This window comes from Leopardus geoffroyi, chromosome C3 (genome assembly GCF_018350155.1).
Source record: "Leopardus geoffroyi isolate Oge1 chromosome C3, O.geoffroyi_Oge1_pat1.0, whole genome shotgun sequence".
NCBI classification, from domain to species: domain Eukaryota; kingdom Metazoa; phylum Chordata; class Mammalia; order Carnivora; family Felidae; genus Leopardus; species Leopardus geoffroyi.
In genome coordinates this window covers 107,777,055-107,789,276 of record NC_059338.1, presented here as the reverse complement: position 1 = coordinate 107,789,276, position 12,222 = coordinate 107,777,055, and the positions used below count along the sequence as shown (strand labels likewise).

The following is a 12,222-nucleotide window of genomic DNA, read 5'->3' as shown; positions in this document are numbered from 1 at the left end:
AAAGGTCATCTCTCCAATCAGAAACTATACCACTTTTGAGAATACTAGTGGACAATGTGTGTCCCCAGTAGTGCCTAATAAAGCTGTGAGTGCAAGGAGTTGCTTAACAATATGCTGGGTCACTAACTTATTGGTGGAACTTCTAATGCAGTTTCTGCAGTTCCAGAAAGCATCAGAAATTCGATTCCAACCAGAGAACTGGACTCCATTGAGATGGAAGAATTCCAAACAGACTAACACTTTCCAAAGGACCTGCAGGACCTGTCTGTTTCCAAATGACTTCTTGGAAACACTTGTGGTGCACGCTCTTAAGAAGAGAGAGGGAGCCGAGGGAAAGGAATGGTGCCTATGTCTACCTGCTCCTGCCCTCCACCATTTCCATATAATGCCACCTCTGTGTGGACTTTAATTTCACTCAACCTATACAGACAGCATAATATGAAGCTGAACGAGCAAAAGATTAGCTAAAAATGAATATCCTTCTTAATAAGTTAAATACCGTAAATACTGCTTGAAGGTACAGTCCCTCTTGTTTTGATGGTAAAAATAAAGGGATCTGCTTTTCTTTTTTTTTTTTTTTAAATGGCATCTGCTTTTAAAATTAATGAAACTGTGGGCTTTATATATCAGAAAATCTTAAAAAAAAAAAAAGAAATCATTGAACTACAAAATTTTTACTCTACAAAGACTGTTTTGAGTCATGACATGCCCGCCTGCATAGTTTCAAAGAGTTTTGGGGGCACAAGAAAAAAATATGATTATTTTGGATTTAAGAGTCAAATAATTAAGTCTTTAATATGAATTTATTTTCTATTTTAAAGCTAAAAATAATTTAGGAGTCACTCTCACTTTAAACTTTCCTCAATGTATACCTAACACATAATCAAATCCCAATGTAACATAAAGCAGTCTGAACTCTACTTTTCTTGCTATGACAGATTTATATTTCAGTTTTTAGGGAATATAAAAATGAGAGAGGTTTGGATTAAGGGAAGGGATGAAAAGAAGCATTCACTTTATCACTTTCATTATTTGAAGTATTTATAACAATATTTATACATTGCTTAGTTAAAAATATACTCCCAGAGGAACTAAGGAGAAAATATAGTGTATTAAATTTCTTGTGTATATATTTTCCCTAACAGAAGTACCAAAAATCAAACAAATACAAAGTTAACAAAAATACTAAAGTAGAAAAATGCCACCAGAGAGGTGTTTAAGAAATATAGAATATAGGGGCTAGTGGGTGGCTCAGTCGGTAAAGCATCTGACTCTTGATTTTTGGCTCAGGTCATGATCTCATGGTTTTGTGAATCAGAGTCCCGTGTTGGGCTCTGCACTGACAGTGTGGAGACTGCTTGGGATTCTCTCTCCCTCTCTCTCTCTCAAAATAAATAAACATAAAAAAAAGAATTATAGAATATATATTAAATGAAACTTTTCAAAAAAAAAAGTGAAGTATAGCATAACGTATAAAGAACCTGAATCACTATGTCATACACCTGAGACTAATATGACATCGTGTGTCAACTACACTCTAAAAAGTTTTTAAGTAAAAAAATAATAAAATTAAATTAAAATAAGTGAAACAAATCACACTAATTATCATGTATGAAGGTATCCATCAACCAAAATTTATTAATCACCTAATAGTATATTCTGGACATCGTACTACACACTCTAGGGAACGTGAAGATGTACTGAGACATAGTACCAGTCCTGTAATAGTTGCCAGTTTTGTTACGAAATTGCAGATTTTACATATGAATGTCAGGCAATGTGTCCCTGACCACAAATGATTTATCCTAACAGAGTTATTCTGTCCTTTGAGGCTGAAGATCTCACGTAAGAGTTAACGTATTTTACAGATATCCACAACAGCACTGTACTTTTTACAGCACTGACGGAGAAAATACAGTACGAAAAAAGTTCCTGTGAATATAGGAGCACTTAATAGTAGTATAGACTCTGTTGTCAATAATGGAAAAACGAGGGGCACCTGGGTGGCTCAGTCGGTTAAGTGTCCGACTTCAGCTCAGGTCACGATCTCAAGGTGTGTGAGTTCGAGCCCCGCGTCGGGCTCTGTGCTGATGGCTCAGAGCCTGGAGCCTGCTTCCCAGTCTGTGTCTCCTGCTCTCTCTCTGCTCCTCCCCTGCTCATGCTCTGTCTCTCTCTGCCTCAAAAATAAATAAAAACATTAAAAAAAAATTTTTTTTTAAATAATGGAAAAACGAATTAACACTCTTTATGATACAAGTTTATTTCTCTCATATAATCAAAAGCAGTTCAGGACTGGCCTTCTCAAACAGCAGGTGCTCAGGTCCCTATGATCGTATGATGGAGGATCTGCTGTCCTCCGGACACCACTTCGAACTCATGATCCCAGCTGACTGCTTCAGCTCCAGCATCACATCCTCATTCCAGCCAGCAGGAAAGAAGAAAAACGGCATGTTCTCTCCTTTTACATTATGTGAGTGTTAGAGTCAGAGTGACTCAGATTCTAACCATGGCTTGACCAGGTACTAGCTGTGTGACCTAGGGGTGAGTTATTTAATCTCTATAAACCTCAGCTTTCCAGAATTAGGACCCGACACTTCTGCTTACATTCCATTGACCACAATTTGGTTACATAACCACATTTAGCTGTAAGGAACACTAGAAAATGTAGTCTAAAATGGAGAGCAGTGTATCTCTTATATACTGTGGAAGAGGGTAGAATCGATTTAGGGGACCTAGAGAGCTCTGTCACATTATCTTTCTATAAATAATAATGAGAAAAAATATTTTAATATTTTTAAAATTAATAATTTAAAATTAATAATAAAAGAAAAAATATTTTCACACTTTTGAAAAAACAGAGGTAAATACATGTACAAGGTGTGAATTATTTCACCTATAGATAATGCTTGGTGAGCACATGAATTTGGGGAGCTGGTCACAAACTGGTCCCTACCACAAGCTGCACAGAGTTCAAAGGCAGTCCAAATGATCTGAGGTTGGACAGGTTTCACAGAGGAGATGAACTGGACCCTGAAGGGTGTGCAAGACTGGGAAAGAGAGGGGGAGGGTAACCAAGACAGAACTCCGCAGCAAAGGCAAGAAGGGCAGTTTGGCCGGGGCAGAAGGTATGTGGACGTACTCTATAATCCCCCAAACAGTATGACATTATCTACCACACAGAAAGTAGTGGGAAGGAAGGTTTAAAAAGGCTGAAAAGTTATATAGGGACACATTGCCTGACATTCACATGTAATATAGAAAATACTGTGAGTGCCAAAGGGAGGTGTTTGACATTCTGGCTCTGACAGTTATTAGATGTGTGGCCTCAGGCCAAGTTGGTTAGCACTGTGGACTTGAACTTCCTCGCCTGTGAAATGTGGGTGATAATAACCACCCAATGGAGTTGTTTTGAGGTTAAATACTATGTAGTCAGCATTCAATAAACAGTAGGATTCATAAAAGAGCTGAGTCATTAAGTAATACGGTAATTTTTTTTTAGAGTTCATAGCAATCTTTCAGCCAGGGTAGGAGGGATGGGAGAAGGAAAATGTAAAGGTAGACAGAGCAAAGAAATATCATCCAGCACAGTCAATGCTCAGGAGTTTGCACTTTAAGCTTCAGGCCAAGAAAAATTGGAGTCGACAGAAGGACTATTGGAGGCAGTGATATCAGTTAGGACAACTGCCAAAGTCCAGGCCCAGGGATAAGGGCCTGAAATAAGACAGTAGCTGTGAGGATGGAGAAAAATATCTGGCTATGAAAGGAACTTGGTAAATGGTTGCAGGCAGGAGGTGAAGAAAGGGGAAGAAAGGTTCTGGCTTGGATGACTGAATGGCCAGTGGTACCATTCACCAAAACAAGAAAAAGAGGAAGAAAAACAGCATGGGGCGCAGGGGAGCAGAGAGGTAAGTTCACCTGACCACACTCTTGAAAAACAGAGGTAAAGGGGTGCCTGGGTGGCTCAGTCGGTTAAGCAACTGACTTCGGCTCAGGTCATGATCTCATGGTTCATGGGTTCAAGCCCCGCATCAGGCTCTGTGCTGACAGCTCAGAGCCAGGAGCCTGCTTCGGATTCTGTGTCTCCCTCTCTCTGCCCTTCCCCCACTTGGTGTGCGCGCTCTCTCTCTCTCTCTCTCCCTCTCAAAAATAAAACGTAATGGGGCGCCTGGGTGGCACAGTCGGTTAAGCGTCCGACTTCAGCCAGGTCACGATCTCGCGGTCCGTGAGTTCGAGCCCCACGTCAGGCTCTGGGCTGATGGCTCAGAGCCTGGAGCCTGTTTCCAATTCTGTGTCTCCCTCTCTCTCTGCCCCTCCCCCGTTCATGCTCTGTCTCTCTCTGTCCCAAAAATAAATAAACGTTGAAAAAAAAAAAATTTTTTTTTTTAAATAAAACGTAAAAAAAGAAAAGAAAAAGAAAAACAGAGGTAAATATGTGTGGAATGTGACTGTGGAGGTGAAACAGGGACATCCAGATGATGAAGGTGCCTGATGACCCAACAGATATTGAGTTCTGGAATCAGAAATAGTCTAGGCTGGAGATGTGTAGATCTGGAAGCCCGGTGAAATAAGGGTGGCTAAAACTATAGAAGAAGAAGAGGTCCTCCAGAGAGAGCCTGTGGATCAGAATTCCGAAGAAGGTCAACGCTTTCGTGGGCAAAGAAAGAGAAGCCAGAAATGGGAACATCGACATGACAGATGGGACAACCGGGAGATGGTGGTAGCACAGACACCAAGAGAAAAAAGGGGTAGCTAATAAAGCCTTCTCTTAAGAGTTCCCAAACGGCTGCAAAGACCTGAAAAGGTCAGCAGCCTGCTCAAATGGTTAAGTGCAATGCTGCTGAGTGGCCCTCAGAGACTTGATGCTGGAATTGTATGGAAAAGATTGGCTCCAGGGGTGCCTGGGTGACTCAGTCAATTAAGCATCAGACTCTTGATTTCAGCTCAGGTCATGATCTCACAGTCCATGAGTTGAAGCCCGCGTCAGGCTCCGTGCTGACAGCGCAGAGCCTGCTTGGGATTCTCTCTCTCCCTCTCTCTCTCTGCCCCTCCCTGGCTCTATCAAAATAAATAAATAAACTTAAAAAAAAAGAATATGAAAAAATGCCCAAAAAATTAAAAGAAAGAAAGAAAGAAAGAAAGAAAGAAAGAAAGGAAGAAAGAAAGAAAGAAAGAAAGAAAGAAAGAAAGAAAGATTGATTGGCTCGAGAAATGCTGACCTCCTGACCTCCTGCTGGAATGTAGAATAGTTCTGGAAGCAGCTTAAAGAAATCTGCTACAACACAGGGTTACGCCAAGGCAACGAGAAGATGGGTGGAGTTGCTGACATGCTTTTTGTGCCTCTATCCTGATGTCTGTCTGTCTGTCTGTCTCTCTCCGGAGTGGACCAACGGTGTGGAAGGGTGAAAATGGAAGGTGCTAGCAGATATAGCCTAAGCCCTAAGCTTAGCCTAAGCTTTTTGAGACTTATCTTCAGCATCTAGCACTGCACAGTGGATACAGAAGCACCAGTGTCTGTTGAATAAAAAGCCAAAAGCAAATAAGATACTTGTCCAAGAAGAGAAATAAGTACCGGAGGACATAAGCAAATAACATCGAGAAATGGTGAAGAGAAGGAAAAATTTTTCTCTGCCCTCATGGTCTTCCAGCTAGACTGAGAATTAAATTTACATGGGACAGATCAACAGAAGATCAGATTCAACAGTGTACATATGTGGAATTCACCAAGACGTGGAAATTCCAAAGATAGGCAAAATGAGGCATATAGGTCATTCTGAACTAAGAAGGGGGCACGGGTCTGGGACTTCAAAGGGAAAAAATGTAATTCACAGGAAAATGAAAAGGAGTAAATGTTTGGTAAACAAATGTGTCCTGGGGACACTTGGAAATCATGGGACGTAGAGGACTTTGATCAAACAGGCCTTGCTAGGTTCCTCCCTGTCTACCACACCTAGTTCATATCATAACGTAGTTTTTTGTGGTGATGGTTCCCTTCCTGGTGCAGGTCCTCTACCTAAATTCTTTTTAGGCTGTTGTGGGAGAGGTTAGGAGCTTTTCTTGAATCTGCTGGGTTTCAACTACTTTTTAACCCAAAATAATCTTCATGCCAAAGTGACCCATCTTGGAGCAGCCTATCCTTCGCCGCTTCAGTGGTTAGAGCTGTTGGAATCAAACTCAGACCTTAGTGGGAAACAGGCACTGCTACCTCCTCTCTCTGTTTACCTTTGGGCAAGTTCCTTAAATACACAACAGGAATTACAATAGAACCCATCCTAGATATAGCACTCACCTAAATGACAAAGTAAATAATGTACTACTTAGCAAAGTACTTGTTGCTACTCACCAGAAGTCTGACCTGAAAACATTTAGTACATTTTTATTTTTTTTTAAGTTTATTTATTTTGAGAGAGACAGACACAGCACAAGTGGGGGAGGGGTAGAGAGAGGAGAGAGTAAGAATCCCAAGCAGGCTCCGTGTTGCCACAACAGAGTCTGATGTGGGGCTTGAACCCATGAAGCCATGAGATCATGGCCCAAGTCGTGGGACCAAGAGTCCCACGCTTAACCACCTGAGCCACCCAGGCTCACCCATTTATTACATTTTTAAAGTAATTATAACTAACTATAAACCGACCACTTGTTTTCAATCAATCAACTGCACAACCACATCACGGTAAAACCACAGAGATAAAACGTTCTCTCACAGAGTCATTAAAGAGTTTAGAGAAATAAAATGAAGTCATTTATGTAAAAGAACTTTAACAATAAATAGCACCCACCATAAAAATCAATTGGCCTCTTTTTAAAAAATGTACCTGTTAAAGAATGTAAAAAGGTCTTGTACTCAGCACCATTGTTGCCGAACCAAAGCTTCTATTATATTCATCTGGCAAAAAGGAGAAAAGAAAACCTACAGCTTTTTTCTACAATCTATGATTTGCTATTTTTAAAGAGCCACGGGGGGGGGGGGGGGGGGGGAGGGAGATAGCCCTCTAAATGGTACTTACAAATTCTTCTTCTGTAATATCTGGTGGCTCTGAAACAAGATAAAATATGGCATTATCTCACTCAAATCTGATTTCCTTTTAAAGTAAATGAAATAATTTGAGACGGCACCTAGGCCTGCTTTCTACGTGGGCAAGCTCTAGTAAAATGTTGGCCCTCTGTTCATTCTTTGCACATGGATTGAATTTTAAGTTGGAATTCAAGGTGGAAGTGGGGAGGAAAGGCCTCTGGAATCCAGCTTGGTCACTAATTCACTGTGACCCTGGAGTTAACCTTGTAGGCTTCCATTATTCCAGCTGCAAAACGGAGAATTAAGGAAGACAAAATAAGACGGTGCGAACGAGGCAATGCAAACGGGGGTCGGGGTCAGAGGGGGGGGGGGTGAGGAAGTTCGTAATAAAACGCCATGAGAGGCGCAGTGGAGCCAGGTTTTCTAAAGCGCGGACGGTGGGGGGCGCCCGGGCGAGGAGAGGTCAAGTCCGGAGGCGGGTGTGTGGTCCCCGCCGCCGCACCTACCCGCGGTGAGCCGCTTCTCCGGCATGCCGCCGCCGTTGCCCGCGCCCGGCGCCCGCGCGGGGCCCTCAGGGCGCCACCGCCGGGCAGCGCCCGTCTCTCCCCGGGAGAGGGAGCCGGACCGGAGCGGACGCCGACGCAGAGCGGACGCCGACGCAGAGCGGCGCGCGTGGCCCCCGCCGCGGCTGAGTTGCTATGGAGCTGAGACAATGCGGGCCGCCGCAGCCCGTCCTCCTCCGGGGCAGGGGGCGGGCGCCGCCGCCAGGGGCTGGGGGACCCCGCGCAGGGTCCCAACTCGCCGGGCCTCGTTCCTGTGGTGACCGCGACTCGGGCCTGGTCCCTCGAGCAGAATCCCGGCCGCCCCGTCCAGGAAATTTGGTGTCTCCTAGTGAGAAAGGGACCCGCGGGCGAGTGGGGGCGGGAGAGCGGCCCTGATGGGCTGGTCCTGAGAAAAGGAGGCAGAAAGGGCAGTCGGGCCCCAGGAGTTTTCTTGATACTGAAGGAGGGCAGAGCCCCACACAGCGCCTGAGCTCACCTTCGCTGTGAAAATGCACATATTCGTGCGCTTTGGGAACCAGATCTGCCCCACATTTTTTGCTCCAGTCGGTTCCGACTGCTGCGTTTTCAAGATATCATCTAAGCTTTAAAAATTACCCGAGGAGGCTGTGACGAAAGGACAATAAATTGAGTATGCCCATAGTGTGTATTCCAGAGAGTTTAAAAGTGAAATTCGAAAAAAAGAAAAACGGTACTTCTAATTAGGATTAGGAGGAAGAGGGGGAGGAGATTTTTAGAAAGGTCATGTCAACTCACATTTCCCAACCAACCAGATTTCCACCTCAGGCTCCCTCTGAGCCTAAGAACCCTAAATCCAATTCCTTGCTGTACATTACTCAGTGGTAGCTCTTCCTTGGATGCTTCCTAATCAACATATCCAAAAGGATATGTACATTTTCCATATTCATTAATTTGAATTTCATCTTTCTAGGTAAATGCCATGTTCAGTAAGTGGTACCTTCGTCTTCCAAGGGACTCAAGCCAGAAACCCCGTATTTAGCCAAGTCTACATTGAAGCATTTCTGGAATCCGGAGTCTTCTCTCCACTCCCATGAACAACAATTGCCTTAGCACAGGCCCCCGTTTGGAGTGTTGTAAAAACTTCCTAGCTTGTCCTTTGTCCACTGTTTGCTTCCAGTGGAGTTCCCCTTAAATCCCTTCCCCGTGCTGAAAGCCAAGCAATCTAAATGCAAATATGACCTATTTAAACCTTCAGTGGCTCCACATTTGCCTCCTAAGGCGGTATGGAGGACATCCAAAGCCTGCCAGGGTCCTGCAAGTATGCGAATGCTTAAGCAAGCAAGGAGTCAGACAATGGATGCTTGTAGAACAAGGAACCGTAACACCTGCCTAGCTATATTTATTCCCTTTTCAGTAGTACATAGGCAAAGAGAAAAAACTGTAAACCACTACTTTGACCAACCAAAATCAGAGGACCAAATGAAGTCAAGGGTGAATAAGTAAATAGAAAGGTAAAGGGAGGTGTGAGGCAAAAAATCATGGAAGGGTTTTGTCAGCCCTTGCAAGGACCCCAGCTTTGATTCTGTCAAAATGCAAACCATAGAAGTTTTAGGCGGAGAAGTATCATGATCGCATTTTTATGTAAAAGGATCACTCTGGGTGCTGTATAGAGAACATACCTGAGCACAGGTAGAAGCGGACAGGGGCTGATGGTGGCTCAACCCACGGTGGTAGCAGTGACAGGTTTGAGAACTCAGATTCTGCATGTATTTTAAAGGTAGAGCCAAGCAGATTTCCTGACAAGTTGACTGTGGGAATGACACAAAGGAAGTAGTTGAGAGTAACTCCAAGGATTCTGGCAGGAACAAACAGAAGGATAGAGGTGCCATCACTGGAGATGAGGAAAGCTGTGAGTGGACCACGTTGTGAGGGAGAGTTTAAGAAGTCTATGAGTCATCCAAGTGAAGATTTTGAACTTGCGCTTGATATAGAAGCCCGGAATGTAGGAGATGTGAGTTTGAGAGCTGACGTATAAATAGGCTTTTTAGGCATTTGCCTGCGCTGTTTTTGCTGCTAGGGAAGCCCTTTGGCCTTTTTCAAGCAAAAATTTCTCATTCTCCAATAGTGAGCTTGAGTGTCATCTTCTGCAATGTACCTTCCCATGAATTCCTTTCACTGGCCTCTCCTATTGTTCCTGTATCCTTGGTAAAAAAAAAAAACTCGTATCTCAAAAACATACTAATATTAAAATAATCTGTACAGAGAGGTGCACCCTCTACCTTCAGTGCCACCTAGCAGACAGTAAATTCCTGGGGATTGAAAGAGATACATTTTATTTCACCCCCAATCCCAACCTCCAACTCACTCTATTGAGTGCTTGCCACTTTGTAAATATTTGTTGAAATATCTTCTCTGCATTGTAGTTATTCTGCACTGTGCCCTGTTCACAGAAAAGATCTGTTTATCCCTGTTTCAGATAACCACACCAATGGGAGGTCAATTGTTTTATCATCAAGTGTGGCTAACACTAATTGCACACTTACTATGGGCCGCTAACAAGATCTGTAAGAGAGTGGTATTATTCCCAACAGTTTAGGAAACTGAGTCTTCCAGAGGTGAGATAATTTACTCAAAGACAAACAGCTTTAAAGTGTTCAAGCCGCAAGCTGATCCTGGTCTGATTCCAAAGCCTTGCTCTTTTACAACCATGCTATGTAGAGTTTCTTTCTAAAAATAATCTCATGAGATTTAAAAAACAACCCAAGAACGACAAAGACTGTAATTTGAACCCAAATGCATAGGTTGTCAGTTATTCTAACGTTTTGGTGATTTTATTTTTCTAACAGCTTTATTAGATGTGATTCATATATCATCCAATTCACCTATCTAAAGTGTATGCTTTAGGGGTGCCTCAGTGGCCCAGTCAGTTAAGCATCTGACTCGTGATTTCAGCTCAGGACATGATCTCACGGTTCATGAGTTCGAGCCCCACATTGGGCTCTGCGCTGACAGTGAGGAGGCTACTTGGGAATTCTGTCTCCCTTTCTCTCTGTCCTTTCCTTGCTCACTTGCTATCTCTCTTGAAACAAAAAAACAATAAAACTTTAATAAAATTTTATAAAAAATAAAGTGTACACTTCAGTGATTTTTAGTACATTCAAAGTTGTGCAACTATCAGCAGAATGAATTTTAGAACATTTTTATTACCTCAAAAAAGTCTCATACCCTTTAGCTATTATCCCTAATTCCTCCTTCCCCCACCCCTAAGCAACCAGTAAACTACCTTCTGTTTCTGTGTATTTTCCTATTCTAGACATTTCATATCAATGGAATCATACCATATGTTGGGCTTTCATGACTGGTTTCTTTCACTTAGCATAATGTTTCTAAGATCCATTCATATTGTGGCATGAATCAGTGCTTCATTCCTTGTTATTGCTGAATAATATTCCATTGTGCAGATATATCACAATTTGTCCATTCATCAGTTGGTAGACATTGGGTTGTCTCTACTTTTTGGCTATTATGAATGATGCCTCTATTAACAGTCATGTACAAGTTTTTGCGTGGACATGTTTTCATTTCTCTTGAATATATACCTAGGAGTAGAATTGCTGGGTCAAAAGGTAATCCTGTGTTTGTTTGGCAACTCTTTGTAACTTTACTACCAGTAGCGGATTGAGGGTTCTGGTTTCACCGCATCCTCACTAACATTTGTTATCACCTTTTTTATTATAGCCGTTCCACTGGGCGTGAAATGGTTGTTATCTCTTGGTAGGTTTGATTTGCATTACCCTGATGACTAGATTTTATTTATTTTAAAAATATTTTATTCTGTCTCTACTCCCCAAACTAGCTAGTTTTTCCAAAAAGGCCTTTTTCTACAACTAGTCTGTTTCACTGTTGAAAACCAATGCAGTCCCAAACCCAAAGTTTATAATGGGAATTATATCTACATAAATGGAATTAAGTTTCTGCTTACTCTGATTCTGCACATATTGTTAGCAAATTTGAAGGATGTGTTTGAGATGCCTTTACTTAAAAATAGACTTTGCGGGGGGCACCTGTGTGGCTTAGTCGGTTGAGCATCCAACTTCGGCTCAAATCATGATCTCGAGGTCTGTGAGTTCAAGCCTGACATCGGGCTCTGTGCTGACAGCTCAGAGCCTGGAGCCTGCTTCAGATTCTGTGTCTCCCTCTCTCTCTGCCCCTCCCCTGCTCATGCTCTGTCTCTCTGTCAAAAATAAATAAACATTAAAAATTTTTTTTGAAAAATAGACCTTGCAGTATACCTGTAATTCAATTTGGGGAACTCTGGAGAGCATCTCAATCTCCCTGTAAAACAGCTAAAATTGTGATGAGAAGCCAACATAACCATGGAACAGAAGTGATATCATGTTAAGCTGCTGTGGACAAAGAAAAATGATCAGGTTTCAAATATGAGGCCCAAACCAAATGTTTCAAGGGCTGACCTAAATTGCAAAGATTAATTTACATAAAGGCTACTCTGTAGCTCAGGGGGAGAAGGTACAAGGATTTATTCAGTGATTTTCCCAAGTACTGCTGGAGAGATGTGCTAGGATGTGTATGTGTATGTGTATGTGTACATATATCTCCTTGACAATCAAAAGTAAACTTTCAGGCATCCTAGCTGTTTAATGATTTAGAAGTACTACTCCTTTCTTGAGT

General features: G+C 42.5%; 1 protein-coding gene across 13 annotated transcripts in view; it reads right to left on the bottom strand.

Moving 5' to 3' along the window:
- RGS22 (regulator of G protein signaling 22) overlaps positions 1-7,654 on the bottom strand; it is a 145,297-nt gene extending 137,643 nt beyond the window's left edge. For all 13 annotated transcript variants that reach the window (XM_045454073.1, XM_045454074.1, XM_045454075.1 and 10 more), the window contains exons 1-2: positions 7,519-7,654; positions 7,005-7,033 (exon numbers count right to left, since the gene is read on the bottom strand). In XM_045454073.1, the coding sequence (XP_045310029.1) occupies positions 7,005-7,033; positions 7,519-7,543 (54 nt within the window). In that variant the 5' untranslated portion in view covers positions 7,544-7,654. The remainder of the gene's footprint in view (positions 1-7,004; positions 7,034-7,518) is intronic.
- Between the last annotated feature and the right edge of the window lie 4,568 nt (positions 7,655-12,222).